Source organism: Ornithodoros turicata, unplaced genomic scaffold (assembly GCF_037126465.1).
Source record: "Ornithodoros turicata isolate Travis unplaced genomic scaffold, ASM3712646v1 ctg00001300.1, whole genome shotgun sequence".
Lineage (NCBI taxonomy): Eukaryota > Metazoa > Arthropoda > Arachnida > Ixodida > Argasidae > Ornithodoros > Ornithodoros turicata.
In genome coordinates, this window is record NW_026999542.1 from 26,889 (window position 1) to 48,776 (window position 21,888).

Below are 21,888 nucleotides of genomic sequence, written 5' to 3' on the forward strand. Positions count from 1 at the left end.
AGGATAGCGTATCGTATTCAATTCGCTAAACAGAGGTGGATCGAGACGGCGGATGCGCATTCAGATTGTGCATCTAAACAGACGATGCGCATCGAGGGAGGAAGAGAGGATTATGGGAAGCGGCGTTCGGCTGCGAGCTAGTTGCGTCGTCTGCTACTTTTAGTCGGGATCACAAAATGATGATATTAGGTAGTTCCCAGCCACGCTCCGTTCTCGACATGTAGGTTAGTCTATACTGACAGAAGCAGCAGGGCTTGCAGCCGTAGAGCAGCTTTCATGCTGAAGTACGCTTGAAAATGGAGCGTAGATGCTACGTTTTCGACGTTTTAACGTTCGGTGCGAAGGTAGCGGGACATCGGAAACGGCAGTAGTTGCGGAAGTGCGCTCTAACTTTCCGATATGACACGCCGTGGCGCCACCTCCGGTCTGGGCTCCATGCGCACCCATGTAAACGGTGTCGTATCGTCTTCTCGCCGATTTGGACTCGATTCGATACGCTTGTGTCGTCTTCATGTAAACGGGGCTCCATAATCCTCTCTTCTTGCCTTGATGCGCATCGTCTGTTTACATGCACAGTCTGAATGCGCATCGACCGTCTCGATCCACCTCTGTTTAGCGAATTGAAAACGATACGCTCTCCTACCGAATTGACGCGTTTACATGGGTGCATGGGATAACTTCGCCAATAATCCTGGCGGTTACCGTGGTACAGGGAGCTTCCCAATGAAGACTTCTGAGGGATGCTCGCATGTTTTCTGTGGTGGGTAGTCCTCTTGGACTACCCAAATCCCAGAGCAAGAGGTTTAGCACGCCCTTCCCTCTCCTGTGCCACCATCATCTCTCCCCTCCCTCTTTCACCCTCCCCCTTCTCCCTCCGCTGGGTGCACCGAGCCGGCACTTCAGAGCAGGCTGACCGCACCTTCCCCCTACATCACCCCCCCCCCCCCGTTTACATGGGTGGATTCGATTCGACAACTGGATACGATACGTTTGTGTCGTATTCATGTAATCGCGGCTAGTAGGCTGGATCGCGCATAGGGTGCTCCAGAGCGTGGTCACCGGCCGCCATATTGGTTGGCCCATCGCATCCTGTCGTCTGCATTTAGTTCAAGCGGTGCTGCCCGTATTTTTTAAAAAAAAACTTTAAATTAAAGGGCATATCATGCCGGTTTGTTGCAGCTTTGAGTACACTCCACGCGGACAGAGAAAGAGGGATAATTTTTCACAAGTAAGCTCTTTATTTTGAAGATAAATCTGTTTATTCGTATCGCGTGCATCTGACAACCCGGACTTGTTTGCATTGCTACTTCGCTGGTAGCAATGCAAACACCATATGCGGGGGACGGGAGGAGGTCTTCCCTCCGAAAGAATCGCTCTCTGAGCTGGAGGAGCGGCTCGCCTCTGTGATAGCGCAAGTGGCGACGACCGGGATGGAGGAGATTCGGGATACGGGCACTGCCGGCCTCGGAGTCCGCATCAACGGTCATTTATATGGCACCGCCCGAGGCTGCTTCTGCCTCACAGAGCGATGAAGGCAGGTCGACGTGTACATAGGTTCCGACCGCGTTGGCCTCGATAGCAGCCAGGGGAAGTAACTTGCAGCCATCTCCCTTGAATGCTCTGGCTAATTGACAGGCCAAACGACTGGGTCCGAGCAGTAGCTCGTGCACTGACACTCAGCCGATAGCGTCGTGCACAAGCGACACGTATAGAAGGCAAGGAAATACCAAATACTCGGTGCCGTGGTTACGTGACATCACGCATCACGTGACATCGGTTGCAAACAACTCGATAGCTCGTGCGTTTCACCTCGCGATTCAAGCACGCCGCGCCGTCTGAATATCAAAAGTTGCATGTGTCGTTCCCGCAATGTCGATCGAGAGCGAGCGATCGCCTACCGACAGTGTCGGTCACGCGCAATCGGTAGCTCGGAATAAGGCATTCGAGAAGAGAGGCGGTCGTGCGCCTTTTGGTGCCAGTTTGGATGCATAATAATAACACAAAAAGGCGTACGCCTCTCATCGAATCAGAAGCGATAACCCTATCTTTCGTAGCAGTGGTTGCGCAGAGAGTGTTATGCGGTGAAGTTCAGCTTTTAGAGTGTGTCCCGTGGAGCTGGCTTGTCGTACTTATCCTTACACCTCTGTCACTTAATCAGTTCCAACTTACTAATATTACTGCATGTGCCCCTGCATTGTCAAAAACCGATTAAGGTAGCCTAATTACAGAATGGCAGTTGGATAAATGGCACTTCATTGTTTTTGCTACGGTTCATCCAGGTCCCCCAAGGTCGCCATTTTCCCATGTATTTGTTCCTATCCCGATGCGTGCAATGCCGGAGGCCGCCCTTAGATACCCCATTGTTACCAGACGTTGGCTTGCGTGGATTGTAGCGCGTTAAAGATCCAGTTGAAGCACAATCCAAGCCAGGCCAAGTCACCGAAGGAGAAATGGACGACTGCAGCGCCTGCGGCGCCTGGTACGACAGGTACGCTATGTGATGCACGCAGCCGTGCACTAGATCCTTCCGATCGCTCAACACGTTTAAAAACGGGACCAAAAAGTGAAACACGACAGAGAAAGTTGTTATACGCGTTTTATTTGGACATATAAAGACTATATTCATTCGCAGAAACAACAAAAACATTTTGCCGCTAAACTTAGCGCGCTGAAGTGATCCGGAACGGCAACAGTGGGGTATCTAGTGGCGGCATTCTTCCTTGCACGGTTTTCCGAGGTGAGTTTGGGGGACCTGGGCTCATCTGTGTTTGTTATGCTGTGTGTCCTAGCCTCAGCCACTGTTCAGCTCTACACTCTTAAAAATGAACTTCACCACATAGCACGCTCCTAGCCAACCATAACCCCGAATGACAACGTTCTCGCCTTAGATTTGTTGAAAACGGGAGGAGGAGCCTATTTTGTGCCGTGCATAATGGGCACAAAATAGGCTCCTCCTCCCGTTTTCAGCAAATCAGGGGCGAGAACGTTGTCATTCGGGATGATGGTTGGCTAGGAGTGTGCTATGTGGTGAAGTTCATTTCTAAGAGTGTAGCTGTTCGTTCCGCTATGTGTCATATTGCCTGAGTACCTCCTTGCTGCAGGTTCCTTAACTCAGTCCTGAAAGCTTAGTCGAATTTTTCCCGTCCACGCACTCCATCGAGGCTTTAGTCAATATGTATTTGTTGTTGTTGTTGTTGTTGTTGTTGACACGTAACAGCGTTGACACCACTGCACGTTATGTTCAACCCTTCAAATACCACGCCAATGACAAGTACGGTGCCGAGAAGAGCAGTCCCTGTTCGAAATATCGGTATCTCTCGTCCTTGAGGCCCTTCCCCACGGCTTTTCGTGCTTTCGCCGTTCCCACATGGCGGCCACAGGTATATATAATAATGATTAAGAGTCATCCAATCAAGATGCTGCGGCACCACGATGTTACACGTAAGGTTTGTCTTCTGCACTCGTCGGTCGTATAGTTATGGGAAAGAGCCGCAGAACGCCGTTCGGGGCAACCAGCTGATACAGACGACATTGGTACTGCATGTGCAAGGGTGACGAAGGAGTGAGAGGAAGCATTAAGCAGGTCTTCTGTATCTAGGTGGGGCTGGTAATGGACGCGCAGGAAATCGGCTCCGCGAATATTGAAACTATCGGGATGTGACATCACGACAACCACCTCCTCGAGGCAGTCGCAGCGACGTTACGTGCTACGTCACGTTACACATTTTGAGTACGTCCTTAAAGGGAGACTCCGCACCAAAAACGTGTTCAGGTAACAGTGCGACATCAATCCGTATCGTATGATGTTTCAGTGAATACAATTTCACACCCCCAAGTGGCTCAGATTATTAGAAAATGAATATTTTCCTTCGAGTGATTATACGCGCTCCTCCACGGAAAAGCAGTCCAGCAACACTGTGCTTCACCTCGCTGGTATCTCTCGTGTACGGCTTTCGGCTAAGTTTTGCTGTTACCGCTGGTGAATATTTCAGAACCAAATCGAGGAAGCAGACGACTGGTCAAGAAGAAGAAGTTACAAAGCGGGTGCCCGAAAAACACCCGGCAGCCCACACGAGACTACCGGTGACGTCACGCATGGTATAGGAGGTATAGCCTTTATGAAAATGATTTTCCAGTTTCTATACAATTCCAATGGATAATCTATCTCCTCTATCCAGTTCCAAGACACTAGATAGAAAGTTCATTCAGAGTGGATAGGTACTTTATCTGTCATATTCTATAGATTTTCTATACAAACATATTCTTTCCATTCTGAATCTGTTTTGTATACCTATTAGTGGGTTTATCAATAAGTCTGGATTTTGGGCCACGGTGCAGTATGACTTTATGCATGTGGTATAATATTGTTAATTACTCAACTGATAATTAAACAGCATAACTATTAATTACAATGAGCAGAATTATACTATTTATTAATCATTATTTGGAATATACAATATTTAACAAATTAAATAGCAGAATTTTTAACTGCAATTAACTCCTATGAATTGTTACTATTGTTTATGGAATAAAGCTGATTATGATAATCACGGTTTCACTTAAACGGTGCCTGATTTACAGTGCTGACGAGAGCCATGCAAGCCACTGTCCGATGCTGGCATGGCGTGTTTCTAGTAAGATTCGCAGGAACCTCAACAAAAAGCAAAGAAAAACTTCAGCGGCGCGTTAGTGGTAAATGCGAGAGAAATGCGTTAGCGTTATGCGCCTTTCCCGTCCATACTTGACTTCCGGGTATCCACTGTCTGTCCGAACCAAACTTCCCATTGTCCACTTCCGGTCGATACTTGACTTCCGGTTGTCCACGTTCCGTCTATACCTAACTTCCGGTATCCACTTCTGGTTGTCCACCTCCGTGCTCTACCTGACTTTAGCGACTCTATAGCTTCAATTACCCTGTAAGTACCATTTCATTACTGAAGGTAACCGCAGGTTACCTAATGTAATCTTGAATATTATATATTTCTGTTGAATTACGTTTATTTGCTTTAATTACTCTCAATTTAATTGATGTTAATTACATGTAATTACCTCCTGAGGACATCAATGCACATATTTGATTTTTTTTTTATATTTGATTTGCTTGATTTGACGGCATGACTGTTTTTGCACCAAATGTTTATTTAAAAACACATAGACTGGCATGTCACGTCGGTCTGTGTACTTTTTAAATATCTTGTGCAACGAAATATAATGTCCTCAAATCTGCAGTAATGGTGTCATTGGAACAAATATGCAGTTTTCACCCATTGTATAGCGCAATAATACTGAGTAGGCGCTGAGCAGTGCGAATAAAGAAACATGAGCGTATATTCACTGATGAAATTGATTTTCTACTTTATATACAGGACCTATAGATCTTCTGTCGTGTCAGTGTCAACTTTGTGCATGGGAAATAGACTGAAGGGTTTTTACTGGTAACCTCTATACACTTTCTACACAGGATTCAGGAACTAGAATGTATAGACTGTCTATACAGTCTGTAAAGAGCTTATACTAGGCACGAAAGTTCCTATTTATCGACGTGTAGTATTAGTTTTTTTTACACATTTGAATAACAAGTAATGGATATTATTTGTGAATGTACGAACATGGATATAAATGTCATTAGTAATATTGTGACTTATCACTTCAGGCAACGCGAACATTTATTGTTTGCTTTTTAATATTACACTTGGCACACTACCGCTTCTACACTGTCAAACGAAAAGATATGTGTCTACAAAATGGGTAAACCAGTTCTGAAGTAGCAGTTTTGTACCTATTTCAACTGTGTTTACCACGTTTGAACCATGTGTAAGGCATAGATCGTGGCAGCTAATTGTAGAATACGGCGCTCTACACACGCGCAACGTGCAGTTTGTTGTAGAGATTGTGTTGGTTTAGTTCCAGAGTAATTTAAATAAGAAACACATTGTTCAACGCAGTAATATATGAACCAGTCGGATGAAATATTTTTTGTGGCTGTTATTTACTCCCGAAATATCAATCTATGCGTGCCGTCCTCACCCCTGCGGTCGCATCTCAAGCGTAGACGGCTCCCCATATGGTCAAGCCTTTTCGTTGCGTGTTGTAGTAGTACCTGTTTCTTCGACATATTTATTTCTGAAGCTCTGCTCTCCCTTCAAATCCGCGTATTGATCTTTCGATCTATTGCGGTGGAGGGAGGCGAAAGGGAGCCGGTCCTTCATATTTCGAGAAGGGCCCCTTGATAACGCGGTCCGCCCCCGGGTGGGCCGTGTCTTGGAATGCGCGGCCCGTAAAACGGTCGTCGGGGCAACATCGCTTGCGGTGTTGTTTCCGGGAAGATTTTTTCTGAAGATTTTTGAAGCGTGATGTGGGCAAGCTTACACTTGTCCCATCCTACAGTTGGCAATACCAAGTATTTCTCTCCTATTTGTGTTTGTTTATACATTTTCTTTTTTTTAGTGATGTGGAGTGGGAAAGCATTTTTCTCGTGTTGTGGTGAAATACATAGAACGTCCGCGGTATTTAAAGTGAAAAAGAAGGTTATCGAAGGTCTAAGCTGTATATAAATGAGAGGAGACTCTTCAGATTGCTTACGACATGTTATCTATTGTTCTGTCTAGTTTCTATAGAAACTGGTCTCCAAATATTCATTAGAAATGGATCAGGATTAGATGGAGGCTGTATAGAATTACTTTAGCTTTTGTACCTACCCTGTTTACAATTCCTGTCAATTTTCTCCATCCACTGTCTATACGAAGTGGTGCCCAATTATTGAAAGGAACTACATTAAAAGAAGATAAAGGTTGTATATATTTCCAATGGATTTTAAAACTACCTTGTCCACAGTTGTCTATAAAATTTCTATAGCACCTAGCTTCTATTTTTCATAAGGGAGTAGAGCATTTCAGAAGCTTTGAGCTTCCCAGCTCTTTTGGCAACTGACGAGTCCCCATATGCCAAATAAACTGTATTTCTCATTTCGGAAGAATGTATCGAACTTTTTTACACAGCCATTATAATAGTTTCGGATTTAGGCTTTTCTGCCCGGCAACCGCAGCGTCTATTGACTGTGTACAATTTCCACATGCGGAATGGCGTGAAGCACTGTGAGAAACCGCTTCGAAATACTGACGACTGACAGAGACCGATGAAGGCATTTCTGGGGATACGCGTGACAATTTGTACAAGTTTGTGCTCATCTCCTCTGTGTTTGTCAAGGGACTTTAATCTCACGCAGTGTTGTATATGAACAATAAACGCATACTAGACAGAGGGTGTCTCACGAATATCGCCCGGCTGAAAAATTCGTGAACAGGGGGCGCCATCGAAGAAATTTCTTTTTGGTAGAGATCCTTGGGACATCGGCCATGAACTCACTAGGGAGCGGCTCATTTGCATACGCTCACTAATTAAATAAACATGCTAACTTTTAACTTTTACTTCGCACGCTTACGGAACTTCTGTTTTACGCATCGGGACCTTCGGCGAAAAATATTCCAAGAAAAAAACGAACATCGACAGTTAGTGATTTCTTCGAGCAATTGCTCGGTTTCGGTTTACATATTTCTTGCGCGGAGCAGTGCAGCAATGCGCTCTTTGGATCAGCTATCCGGCTGGAAATTTCGTGTTCATCCGCATGGTTGACACGCCGCCATCTTCATTGTTTTGACTACGGGAATTGCACGTTTTGAGTTATAACTTGGTGCTTCGGCGCTCAATTACTTCGAAATTTACCAAGATTAAATGTCCTTATGAGCTTTATATGAAGATCGCACAATGTGCCATCTGCATTGAGTAATTGGCGAGATACGGCATGGAGGCACGGGTAGACTTTTATAGGGTAACACCCTGTACATGCACGTCAGCAAATATGATATATGCAATATTTTGTTCGATCTGCCTAAATCTTCTACACATCGGAGAAACCGAGAGGACTACACGAAAGGTTCAGCGAACACCGCCGCTTAATACTTCTACGACAGCCTGATAACATTAGTAACCACCAAATGACTCTGATTTCCAAGTATTTTTCCAGTTCGACCCACAGTGCTGATAACGCCCGAGTTATCGTTCTTCGTTCCGGCTTCAACAATTCCAATTCCCGTAAACTACGAAGAAAGCCGCCTTATCTACCACGTCAACTCGACTCATCCCGGAGGCCTAAATGAAAGACTCATTTTATGATTCTAGTTTGTCGGCACGTGTTGTAACCACTGATCTCTATGTATAAAGGCTGGATCGCGCATGGGAGAGGGGCTCGTGGGGGAGAGGCACGCATTCGTGCCGCCATGTTGGGAGGCCCTAAAGCGATGTGTGTGCCCATAGAAAACAATGGGAGGCAACAGAGATTGTGAGTATTTATTGCGCTGCAGGCGGTGATCGTTGTTTGTCGTCACACAATTTTGTAAGGTGCCAGTATACTGATGTATCCTAAGAGTGTTTCACAGGTGTCCTGCCGTTCGATCCTTAATTACGTTATGTTTTGCATTCCGAAACTAGACCGTCACTGCAGTGCAGCGCTCGGGATTGTACTACAGCACGTTTCCCAGTCAATATTTAAATAAGAAACGATGTGAGATTAACAACAACCATGTAATAATCTCCCGTGCTGCGTTCTGGACGAAAATTGTTCCACAAAGAACGGCCCCAGAAAGGATATACCCGCATGGTAGAAAGAAATCGAGACGGGTTCGAAACCTGTCACCGGCTGAGGTTTTCCCTGGGTTTTTGCGACGACTTTCCACACGAATGTCGGCACAGTTCCCCCTAAAGTCGCCCCAGGACGCATGCTAAGTCCCCTGTCGTCCACTCCTTCCTGGTGTCCTCTATTCACTTGTCCACGTCAGTACGCCGCTCATAGCCACAGTTGCTTCGCGGCGCTAACACACACAAAGAACTGATATAGACGCTATACAGGGTGTCCCAGAAAACGTGTCATTCAATTATAATTAAAAAAAACTACACCACCTAGAGTCATGCGGTCAATGGCATTTGTTCTTATTGGGTTTTTGCCACCTCCTGATGTGAATGTCGTGTAACGTAAGTTTAATTATGTAAATTTTTGCGAGCTTAAGTCGGAAATTTGCCTAGCAAAGGTCACTTTTTTACCCCACCAATGTGAAGAGCGTGTGTAATTTAGTAAACTTAATGATAATTGACAGGGATATTCAGAAGCTATCCCATCGGAAAAAATAGCCGAACATCATGCTCTACGGAGGTCGCACAGAATAGCGCACGATGAATTTTTCAGCGCAATCTTTGTCAGTCCGACGAAAGGAGGTTGGAAACCCAGCCCTCCCCGACATCGCAGAAAGAGATAAAACATGCACGGCTTATCACGTCCGACTTTCGCTGGGATAATGCTTTCCCTCGCCCAATTTTAGGAACTGTTACTTTTTCTACTATCATTCTGTGGGCTGGCTTGGGAACCTCCTTTCGTCGCACTAAGAGCGATTGCGCTCAAAAAGTCATCGCGCGTTATGGTCCAGTGCTCCGAAAAGCATGATATTCGGCTATTTTTTTCGATGGGATAGCTCGTGAATATCATTGTGAATTCGGCACGCTGTTCATATTGGTGGGGTAAAAAAGTGACCTTTACTTGGCAAATTTCTGAGTTCAGTTCGCAAATATTTACATAATTAAACTTGAAGTACATGACATTCACATTAGGAGGTGGCAAAAACCCAATAAGAACAAATGCTGTTGACCGCATGATTCTAGGTGGCATAGTTTTTTTATTATAATTCAATGACACGTTTTCTAGGACACCCTGTAGAAGAGAGTACGTCTCTGCGCATGAGAGAAAGAAACGACTGGAGAAAGCACTTGACAGCGTCTGTCCACTCATGCAGCAGCGATAAGGGGACATTCGCCTAGGCCACAATGCTACGGTGTAGTGGTGCGTCATGTGAGAGCGGTCCAATGAGACCGCTCTACGTGCAAAGGTGGGGGGTGGGGGGGGGGAACCCTCTGGGGCAAGGGAAAGGACGGCTTATCATATAGTGTGTATCCCAAATCCCTGCACAGCGCACTTCACGCTACAGCGTCGTCGGGAGCCGCTTCTTGCAGCCACTGAAGGTACGTATTTCTGTTAGCTTACTCTCTTTCTCGGCACCTGCCGCGGCGCCTTACTTTCAGCAATAGCGCTAGTGATTTCGTTTCTACTTCGACAGACAGCTATAACTAGGGGTATCCAGCCCAAAAAAGTGATTCGTAAGTAAAAGCAACATCGGCTGGCGATTGCAGTGTCTTGGTTCGCGTTAACTTTCCACAAGTTGGCTTCACCTCACCCTTCATGAAATGTCGCAAAGTTCATCACGATGCAAGGTTCGATCAATGTAGGTTAGTTTAGTTTAGGTTCGATTCGGTTAGTTTTGATATTACTTCAGTACCTTCGGTACCGCCTACCAAAGCGCCGCAACCCATTTAACGCGCATATTTTTTGACCTCATCGACATTGGGTGTTCGAAGAACACTCGAAAGGATCGGCCTGATAAGAACATCCGTCCTATCTCTTTTTTGCAGGCGATACAGACACGAAGTTTCCAGGATGTCATCTTCCGAAGTAAGCGTAACAATTTTTTGTAACCTATTAGTATAACACAACTGTAGTCAGGAGCACTCGAAACAAAGGGAACAGATGCTCACACCGCAGCATGACATAAGTTTCCGTGTATTTTTTTTTTTTTTTTTACATCATGCATCCTTTCCCAATCGTTCCCTTGCCCCACTTTGTGAATCTCAAGCCGTACGTGTGTCCACTACGCTGTTTGCGTTTACCTACGACACTTGTCCTTATAGTTGTTGTATGTACGCTACATAAATGTAGAGTTGTTGTGTTTGTACGTTGACGGAAATGACACTGATGGTAATTAAAGGAATTTAACGTAACGAAAATAAATTATATTCCAGGTATGGAGGGACCCTCAACCAGCCATCGGCTATCCTCTTGCCGACGTAAGTAAAGACGTCCTGTGCAATGGCAAATGTAAAGCAGAGCACGCATGATGGCGCAATGGGGACATGATGAAAATTTACATATCATCTGAGCTCGTGTTACACCTTCAGATTCGGGTTGCTACGAAAGTGACTGTACGCTCTGTAGGGATTGCCATGTTGACCTCATACCTTTTTTTTCTTTCTTTCTTTCTTTTCTTTTTGCACGACATGGGGAAACAGTCTCCTGTGCAGCTAAGTGCGCGCACTCCAACCCGACGGCTCCGTAAAATTTGATTCAATGAACGAATGGATTTCTTCGTTGTCGGTCTTGTGATATGACGGGTGCATGTCATGCCATATTTCGGAATCATTTTAATACTTTTTATCGCTTCCCGTTCCCTCTTCGACCACTACTGGTGTTGTATCAAAAGGGGGTTAGTGGTACAAAACCCGTGTTCCAGGTTCACATCGTTGCTTCGGAGCTACTTCATGATGAGTCAGTGGATTCGACTAGCGTCCTTATAGCGCCTATAATGATGTTCTCAAAACAGAATGCGCCACTAGTAACCAGGGAGTTGAGAGAGGGAGGATAAGGAAGAAAATGCTCGCAATCATCTGTGTGTTCCGACACCTTTTTGAGGACGTTAGCGTGAAAAACTACTCAGGGGCCAGTCGTGCTATTTTGTAATATTTTCTGTCTATACTTACACAAAGAGCTGGAGTCTAGGAACTTGTCTTTTGGAGATGCTAGAAGTTGTGTGAGCCACCGTCCAATAAGGCAATGAACATTTCAACGAAGAGCTGTCTGCACGTGGGGTATGGGTGATCTAGTCAGCCAGCGAATTCGCGCTCTAGCGAGTTAGCGTTCTTGAAGGCATTGAACAGCAGAACGAAGAGCCGTCTGCACTTAGCGTGCAGGTGAGTATGGTAGATAGCGAATTAGCGTTCTCTAAGGCAATGAGCAATGCAACGAAGAGCTGTCTGCACTAGCGTATAGGCGAGCTAGGTAGCAGCACAATTTCGCGGTATGTTCCCAGCTTTCTTAAAACTGGCAAACAAGAAATATAGAATATGCCCTATGTAAACTTATGTGCGTGAGCAGTTTTTCAAGACCTCAGTATGGCTACGGTGGCACATTGCAATGACCGATGAAGAATACCCGAATCTACATGCATGAACGATCCAAGTTTCAATAAGGACTGCGCATGTCATTTGTAGAAGTTTTGTCGAGAATATATGTGTTTGTACAATTCCAAGCTGCGCAGAAGCTTCTGGAGCAGCGTTCACGGCATCATAATATCTCTGCGTATCTTGCGCATAGCTAGGCGTCTCGCTTCACATTTTTGCATCCATATTCTTGGAAAATTTTTGTGCGTAATATTCGGAGCCCTATACCTATGGCGTAGAAAACATCTCTACAAAAGGACTGTACACAAGACAGGGTAGACAAGACAAAAACAAAAAGTATGTGACATATACAACTACACAACGGAAGAGTTTCTCCGTTGTCGCTCGCTGCCTTGGGTACCGTCCTTTTGCACTCATGCATCTGCGTCCCATTGCACCGTTCAACCGTTCGCTACATTGTGGATCCATGTGGTTGTGCCTGGTAATGTGCGATTGGGCGCATCATAAAAATATGCATTTTACGCGAGCCCTAGTGACGATTCTGACGACGTTTGATGTAGCGAACTCATCTTGTCCTATTTCGTTTCCACATGCACATGTTCTCATCTAGTCCCAACCCTTGGTGCCGCTCAGCAACAGATCTGTGGTTGTGGCCGTAGGAAATTCCACTGGTGGTGTGGGGTAAGTACAAAATACATATAGCCCTCTTAGGTTAGTAGTGCCGGCAAAGAAGTTTCACTTTGGAGTGTCGCCGCAAAGTAAGTCATTTTACGCCTTTATTCCCTGAAAGCAGGTGTTTTCTTATAAAAACACCCTTTTCTATCTCGCAGACCGAAGCAAGGGATGTAAGATGGGGAAGGTGTAACCTCGACATGCACCACCATTTATCCCTTGTCAATCGCTAAGGGTGTAAAATGAGGTGTTCATTAAGGTGTTCACGTCCCGTACGCCTTGTTACACCCCATTTAAACTGGGAATATGGTGCTAAATATGGCGTAATAATTCATCGAAAACTGCTGGTAAGCAGCGGCAAGTAATCACCTTACAGACGATAACTTGATTTTACAACACAGTATTTGACATAAAACACATCTCGACATACCTCTAGTCAAGATACCGCATTAGTTCATCGAATGCTCCTCGATGTGGCTTTTACAGCGCAGTGGCGTTACCGCTTGAGGCAAGTTGACTCTCCCCAATGCAGTCACTGCGGTGCTGTAGAAGATCTAGAGCATATTCTTCTCCACTACCCATACTACCAACCTTCCCGAACTGTACTCTCCGAATCCCTTAACGAGCTGGACTTGAGGCCCCCTTCTCGCACAGAATTACTTGGTCCCTGGCCACATCCAGCACACCAACGCTCTGCCCTCAAAGCTCTCTTCGCCTTTCTGGACATCAAAGTTTGACAGGGAAGGATGTCAGAAATTTATCTAATCAATTTTTTTTGTGTGTAGGCGTACGTGTTAACTGCAAAGATTTATTCCCATCACCCTTACAGACGTTCTCCGCCCAAGTACACTTAACGAACGTGCCCCCGACAAATTGCATTTCATATATGATCTGGTACGCCAATATATGCTGGTCACGTGCACGGTGTTGCCTGGCCAATGATGGGTGCCTGTTACGTATTGCGCTGTCGTTTAGGTTGGACATTAAAGCCACGGCTGGAACTTCGCCGCGTTCAGTTAACGTGCTGCTCGTTATAGAAGCAAGAACTTCGAACCACGTGACTCGGTATGCTGCCGCGGGAGCTGCTAGCATTACACTAGACATTTGAGACCCTCAGTAAGATCCACCGCACTGTGCCGCACGTTGATGGGGATCCTTGTTTCGGTTTCGTTTCTATGACCTACAGCAAAATCTATCATATTAGAATGAAAATGCGATTTATACGTGAAAGGCACGTGTCGTTTTCGTCATGAATCACCAGGAGCACGAAAAACTGTCCGAAAACTGTCCGAACCGAAATCAGGAAAAATGACATTGTCTAAGGACATTCGGGTCTCGAATCACATTATTTACGAAGCTCGTTCAACACGTTATTTTCTAATGACATAGAACACCATGATGTCGATGCCTCCCCCTCACTTTAAGTGAAATACTATAAAACCCATAGTACTTTAAACAGTAAACGTATTGTTAAACTTGGTGAAAATGCGTGTAACATTGTTAGAGACAATAATATGAAGTGGATGTTTATGTAGAGCAGTTCTAATGAATTTGGATTACACGTTCAGTAACGTATTTGCCATATTTCCGAACCGGTGCCGAATCCGAAACGAGCAATATGGCGGCGCCTGACGTTATTTCGCATGTGACGATGAAAATTTCTAACACGCTGGGGCTTCTTTCGTCGAAAGATGTTTAGGAAAGCTGATATTTGTATTCACCACATTGTGTTGTCAGCGGGAAGTGCTTTGCGCAAACGATGGGGGAGATTGCAGGCACTTCATGGGCGAATGAGGTGTGGCCATTAAAACAGTCTGTGTGACACCGCATGAATGACGTCAGCTCTAAACTCATTAAGCGTTTAATGTCTTTCTATTTCCCATATCTGTGGGGTAGTTGCACACTGTGACAAGGTACTGAAATAATTTTCTCTTTGCCGCCGCATTAGCCATCCGGGTGGACAAAGTATAGGCTCCAGAGGCCACGTTGTCGCTTGCTTGGATGGTATTTATTCCGAGTTCCAAATACCTTAGTCTAAGAAATGGCCGACGTTAGAGGCAGGTGTTTGAAACAGTTTGGAAAATTGAAATACTGCGCCCATTATGTTTTTAGGACAGTGTTCTTATACCCTGTTAAAGGGAGACTTCGGAAGGATTCGAACAAAATTAGGTGAGCATCATACCGAACACGGACTGCTCCCTTGACTCCGCATACAGCATTCGCATTCATTTTGTGCTAGTGATTAATTCGTAAATGATGAAAATACGAACCGAAACGAACATGAAAAGCGCACAGCTGTTCGCCCGGTGAAACGTACTGTGACGTCACCCGGCATTGTCGTCTGCTACAAAGCTTGCATTCTTCCGTGCAGGATGACGTCAGCAGTGTTGCTTGCAGCGCCCCTTCTGCTTCACAGAGGCGAAGCGCTCACTTCCAAATAATTCGTTGAAATAAAATCTGCGCACTTTGGGAACGCGATATTTCGTATACTGCAAGCGTATTTTTATTCGCGATGTATGAATTTTCGCGAATTGCATTTGGGAAATTATTCGCGAGTATTTAATTCCGGGATACCAGGTCTGTTTCCTTCCGCGGGATCAATGTCAATTAGCGAAAATTAATACATCGCGAATAGAAATACGTTTGCAGTATACAGGGTGTCCCAGAAAAAGTGTCATTGAATTATAATAATAGAAAACTACACCACCTAGAGTCATGCGGTCAACGGCATTTGTTCTGTGTTTTTGCCACCTCCTCATGTGAATGTCGTGTAGTGTAAGTATAATGATGTAAATTTTTGCGAGCTTAAGTCGGAAATTTGCCTAGTAAAAGTCACTTTTTGCCCCACCAACGCGAAGAGCGTTTTACTCAGTTTACTCAGATTAATGATTAATTGACAAGGATATTCAGGAGCTATCGCATCGAAAAAAATAGCTGAACATCATGCTCTACGGAGGTCGCACAGAATAGCGCACGATAAATTTTTCAGCGCAATCTTTGTCAGTCCGACTAAAGGAGGTTGGGAACCCAGCCCTCCCCGACATCGCAGATGGAGATAAAACAGGCAGGCCTTATCACGTCCGACTTTCCGTCTCCCAATTTTCGGAACTGTTACTTTTTCTACTATCACTCTGTGGGCTGGCTTCGGAGCCTCCTTTCGTCGCACTGAGAGCGATTGCGCTCAAAAAGTCATCGCGCGCTATGGTCGGGTGCTCCGAAAAGCATGATATTCGGCTATTTTTTTCCGGTGGGATAGCTCAAGAATATCACAGTGAATTATCATGAATTTGAGTGAATTCGGCACGCTCTTCATATTGGTGGGGTAAAAAAGTGACCTTTACTTGGTAAATTTCCGAGTTCAGTTCGCAAATATTTACATAATTAAACGTGGAGTACATGACATTCACATTAGGAGGTGGCAAAAATCTATTGAGAAAAAATGCTGTTGACCACATGATTCTAGGTGGCGTAGCTTTTTTATTATAATTCAATGACACGTTTTCTGGGACACCCTGTATGTTCCTGACACCGCAAGGGTTACTCAATGTCACAATCGTTGTGGGATTTTGTTGCGGAGTCCCACTTTAAGGGGTATACAAAAGGAACGGGGTTCATCCGTTGCGTTGTTCATGATTCACGAGCGAAAGAAACCGCAGTTTACTCTTCGTCTCTCCCTGTCCTTCTCAAGAAAGCCGACAATGCGGAGCAGGCTCTCATTGGTGGCGTCAAACCAAGCGAATTTTCCAGTCATCCTTTTGGGATCGCTTGAGGACGTCTCCTCACTGTCTCACTTCCTGAGAAAGAGAGAGAACCCATAATTGTAACACTCATAAATTGACCGACTAATCAGAACGACTAATCCCGTTCCTTCTCTGTTGGTGTAAAGGCAACGACTTCTCCATTCCGCGAGGAAACAGTTTAGCACACTACAGTGCCTTTTAATCAAAAGTGAAGCTAACCTGTTTAGTGACTTCATATCCTTCCTGATGCTCTTCTCATTGCACTTTTCGTTTTAGTTTCTCTGTCAATTTGGAGACAAGTGCCGGCGACATAGCGATACACGTCAATCCACGCTTTCTCCAAGGAGCAACTGCTGTAAACAATCTTGCAGAAAGTGCCTGGGGATATGAGCACACATGCCCCATGCTAACCAACATAAATGAACAGTTTGTTTGCAAGATAACGGCGGACGGTTCTAACTACGAGGTACGTACTTGTGTGGGTCTCTTCTCTGACGTCACCACTCCGGAGTGCTATGATTAAGGAGCAACCGCCCCCACGATTGCAGGTCCCGCGTAGTTTGGTTTCGGTCTTTGGCACGCTGGACATAGACTATGGATCTTTTCCAAGCTTGCGACGCAACCTGGTAGCTCTCCGATGAAGCATCCTTGGCGTGCACCAAAACACAATTGCAATGGAAGCACGGCATGTGGCAACAACGTGCTTAATTGTCCTTTCATTTAAGAGAAAACTGGCAATACCGCAGTGGCAACATGGCAAGTGGCAACACTGTGCGTAACGCCCTTGCATTGAAGGGAGAACTGGCAATATGGCAACTGACAACACGGTGCTTAATTGCCTTTGCATTGAAGAGAAAACTGGCAATACGGCAGTGGCAACACTGTGCGTAACGCCCTTGCATTGAAGGGAGAACTGGCAATATGGCAGCTGACATGCTGCCCTTGCATTTCCCAGAAAACTCGTAATACGGCAACATGGCAACACGGTGCTTAATGGGCCTTGCGTTTAAGAGAAAACTGACAATATAGCAATGGCGACATGGCAACACGGTCCTTTATCGCCCTTACGAAGCGATTGCAATCCAAATATCGCGCGCTAAGCGAACTTCTCCATCGCTCTCAGCTCTTAACCTCCTCAACCTTTTACGGAATCACGTCTCATGTACGAGAAAAGAAGCGCATTCTTTTCCGTTTCCATGACGACATAAGTTGTTGTAAAGAGGGAGGCGGCCGCCGGACAGGTTTCCGCACGGTGGCCCTCGGGAACTTCAGGCAAGCGCGCACACATATTGAAACGCCACTTCCTATTCGACAACCAATGACACTTTGCGTTGTTCTGCGCCACCATCGACGTATTTATCACTTGAACTTTTTAAAATTATTATTAGTATTGAGTTTTTTGAACGGCATACTTTTCAAACCACCATCGATGGTGGCCTGAACGATATACTGTTTTAAAAGCTCAGTAATAATAATAATAATAATAATAATAAAGTTCAAGTCATTAATATGTGACTTTGCATGACGGCTCCATGGACTATAATGTATGAAACGATGTCATACATTTAGTGGGTTGGATTTGGTTTCTCAACCCCTTTAGTTTTGCCAGCACAGCGACCGGCAACACGGTGCCCTTGAAGGGAGGGCACATGGCACACAATTTTTAATTTTCTTAATCTTGTCGACGCCGTTGAGTGACGCACGTAGAGAAGCAAGCAAAGAAGGAGAGAGTCGCGTGGATTGTGGTTTTCAGGTAGCATCGTAGCTCGGTAAATGCGCTACGCGAGTGGCTCAATTGTCCTCGGAGCTCTCCACTTTCCCTCCCTATCTTAATGGGTCCTCTCTGAAATCAGGAGGGTAACTATCCAAGGATGAGGAGAACGTGGTTTGTGGTTACCAGAGTTTCCGTACCAGAATGGTCCATTGGGCCATTTTCTCTAAGCTGTGGCGCCCTCTCGAGTGCCATCTGCTACTGGCTGAAAAGAAGTGCACATGAGGGTACGTCCCGGTTTTGTTTTGGTGTATTTTGCTCCAGGGCCCCTACTTCGAGCCGCCGTCGAGCGCCAGCGACGGTGTCGATATAGAGGGCTATCCGTATAGAAGGCGATTACGAGCACCGGGAGCGACACTTTGGTATTCCCTTCCCGCTTTCAACGATAGTGCGCTTGGTTTGTTGACTGTCGTTAGAGGTGAGGACGTCTGGTGGTGGTGGTGACGGTGACGGTGAAAGGGCTCAACGGAAAGACGTCTGGAAACGAGACGCCGCGCAATCTTAGCCAATAGCGCAGCAGGAGGAGAATCACGTGGAACACCTTGTCTGGAAGCCGACGGCGACGACGCGTTGACGACGCAGTAGTATTTTCCCGCATCTCGCTCATCGCATGAATAATATGAAATTGTGATACAGTTCGTGACAGAGCAGCGCAATTTATCTACGGGCACTTTGCTGACGGCCTACACGCAATTAGACAGGCAAATTGAGTTGGAAGAATTAGTCGCGATATTAAATTCCCGGTGAAGGAGCTGTCAGGACAATCGACAAATGGAAAAATGTCAGCTTTAGGCAGGTCTTTCTGTATTGTGCTGACAATCTGGACATGGATGATAGTGAGGTATGGCCTCGGTGGTGGAGCACTTTCACGAAAGACATCTCATTTGATATAAAGGCGTTGTTATCCGATTTAAACACAGGTGCCAACCGTGGTGGTGCTGATAGGAGCCACGCGAAGTTACTTGCAGTCATCTTGACAGCTGTGCACCAGTGTTTTGAAGAAAAGGAAAAACAAGTAGATTGTTCCACTTGTTGAGTGGAGTATAGTGCCATTCAGAAACAAAGCTGTTCGTTATCGTTCCTGGGTACTTTCCCCCGCATTTCTGGTACCCAGAAGCGTAGTCAAACTCACTAATGGAAGCAATCTAGGAACGGGAAAATGACATATATAGTCGCGTTAGCTTAGTAACAGCTGCGGTAGTTTTCAGCCAGAGCGAGAGCCGCGAATGCGGTGTACATTATCAAGAAAATGGTCCCATGGACCATCAAGGACGGCTGGCATAATACTTCCTTTGCAATAGAGAAGTGTGTGTTGTGATTCTTCTCTGAAAGCGTCCCGATGATATCAAGGTGTCCCCAGTGATGTGCTGCTACCAACAGAGAGCTGTATTTCGGAGCGCACTCGACAGATGGCATCGTGACGCTAGTGTGCCGCGGAAACAAGATGGCGTTCCTACTCGAACTTGGACCTCAATGTCGCTATAATCTGGTATTTTTCCTCTGAAGCTTACGAGGAATGATCCAAAATTTTCGGGACTAGCGTTGCCAGTTGAGCACTACTTGTAGTGGCGCAATGCAAAGGTAGGTGGCAGCCCTATAGCTTACATCGGGGGTCAGCCTGGTAAGTTACACGCTCCTCGGCAGACGCGTTCACATGATACGTCCGTCTATGTCGTACCGTGCGCTCGACGACCGGCGTTTTTCATGATGGACCCGAAGACGGAACGGGGAGTGTGCATCAAATTTTGTATAAAGCTTAGCATGCACTGTACGGAAATACTGGGAATGATCCAGCAAGCATTCGGGAAAGAGAGCATAAGCCCTACACGGGTGTGTTTTTGCCTGGTATGCTTGGTTAGGCTGGCCGGACTTGTGTTGAGGACGACGCGCACACTGGCATGCCCCTCAGCCGCACGACACCCAAAATGGTTGTCCAAATTGAACACCTGGTTCGTAAGGATCGACGTCGAACCACCCGAGACGTTGCTGATGAAGTGGGAGCTGGTTACAGGACATGCCAGCGCATTTCGTCTGTCCCGACTTTGGCGAGAGAAGAACTGGCTGCTGCACCGCGACAGCGCGCAGTCTCACACGCCATTGTTCACCCGAGGCTTCTTGACCAGAAACAATATGACTGTTTTCCCGCACCAACCATACTCGCCAGACTTGGTTCCCTGTGGCCCTTCTGTATCACCCAGGCTATAAAGTTGAAGATGAAGGGCCACCGTTTCGACATGAATATGAAGGTTCAAACTCAAACGCGGGCAGCACTCGACACCCTCACCGAGCACGACCCCCAGGACACGACCAAAAATGGCAGACAGATGGGGACGGTGCATACGTGCGGAAGGGGCACCAAGGTGGTGGCCACCAACAGACAGAATCTTGGATTTTGCAGAATTGGCTGTGCCAGTCCCGAAAATTTTGGTTCAAACCTCGTACTTAGTGGCTTTTAGTCGGTGGTGGTGGTGGTGACAGGACTCGCCGTCCTCGGCCTCACGCAGGCGGGCAAAGTCACGACCGACGCCTTGGTCGATATGCGTGCTGGGACAACTTTTATGGCAATGGTGTCGTGGTGGTATATGTCTGAAAGCCGCCCCCCCCCGCCCCGCACACACACAGTATGAGAAAAACCGAGGAAGACCCCAGATTGCATAACTGACACCAGGATTCGAACCCGGGTACCTCGCAGTGACTTTCGACGGTCTATGAATGCTTCTTCGTTCTCACTTTATGCACGGTAGAGCGCCGGAGCTAAAGGAGTTGCATCTAGGATATTGGAAGCTCTATGACTGAAAGGTGCTGAACGACCCATACCATGTCCTTCTAAGCACCACGCAGCCCTTGGGTGGCGCTCAGCCAGGAGCGAATCCAGACCCTTGGTTTGGAGGGGGGGGGGCGGTATCTTTGTCGGAGCGCAAATTGGGGAAGAGGGGAGAGGGAAATTCAATGTATAAACTGATGTTTTGGGGGCGATCGCCCAACCGCACCCCCCCTCCCCCTCCCTTGGATCCGCCACTGTGCTCTGCCCTTTTTTCGTCCAGACAGGAGGTGCTGCGCTCTCGGTCACTCCCGTGATTTATCTTTGCTCTTCGTCTTTTTGCAGGTCTACATCAACTCCAAGCATTTGATGAGCTACCGTAGCCGCACGCCTTGTTCAGCCGTAACGAAGCTCACTGTCTATGGAGACGCAACGCTGCGCGGAGTGACCCAATGCATGGAGGATTGTGTGCCAGAGCCATATTGATCCAAAGAACCGCATAAAATCCCTGCTATTGCTCACACCAATGTGTTGCAATTTTGTTAGTTATTCTTGCTGAGCTCTTGCTTCATTCATGTTTGGATACTATCACGCACGAGACCTGCTGAACAACAACTTTATTACGCGATGATGGCTAGGGAGTTTCATCGCCAGGGGCGATGCTCTACCCCATTGCTGGTGGTGATGCGGGTAATGAAATAATGAGCCCCTTCACTATAAGGATCGAAGTCCTGTGGTGTCCAGAAAGGCGAAGAGAGCCTTGAGGGCAGAGCGTTGATGAGCTGGATGTGGCCAGGGGCCAAGCAATTTTGTGAGGGAGAAGGGGCGGGAGTCTAGCTCGTTGAGGGATGCGGAGAGTACCGGTCCGGGAAGGCTGGTAGTGTGGGCAA

General features: G+C 46.4%; 1 protein-coding gene across 1 annotated transcript; it reads left to right on the forward strand.

The window, feature by feature from the left end:
- Positions 1–9,966: 9,966 nt before the first annotated feature.
- Positions 9,967–21,521, forward strand: LOC135376788 (grifin-like). The gene is made up of 6 exons (XM_064609265.1): positions 9,967–10,065; positions 10,513–10,552; positions 10,900–10,944; positions 12,665–12,735; positions 16,743–16,932; positions 21,344–21,521. Exons 2-6 carry the CDS (start codon positions 10,538–10,540, stop codon positions 21,482–21,484), a joined length of 462 nt encoding a protein of 153 aa, XP_064465335.1. The 5' UTR covers positions 9,967–10,065; positions 10,513–10,537; the 3' UTR covers positions 21,485–21,521.
- The last annotated feature ends 367 nt before the right edge of the window (positions 21,522–21,888 follow it).

Coding starts and splice junctions, on each gene's coding strand:
- LOC135376788 (XM_064609265.1), top strand. Junction 10,945..12,664: donor TCGGCTATCCTCTTGCCGAC/GTAAGTAAAGAC, acceptor GTTCTCATCTAG/TCCCAACCCTTGGTGCCGCT. Junction 12,736..16,742: donor AATTCCACTGGTGGTGTGGG/GTAAGTACAAAA, acceptor TTTTCGTTTTAG/TTTCTCTGTCAATTTGGAGA.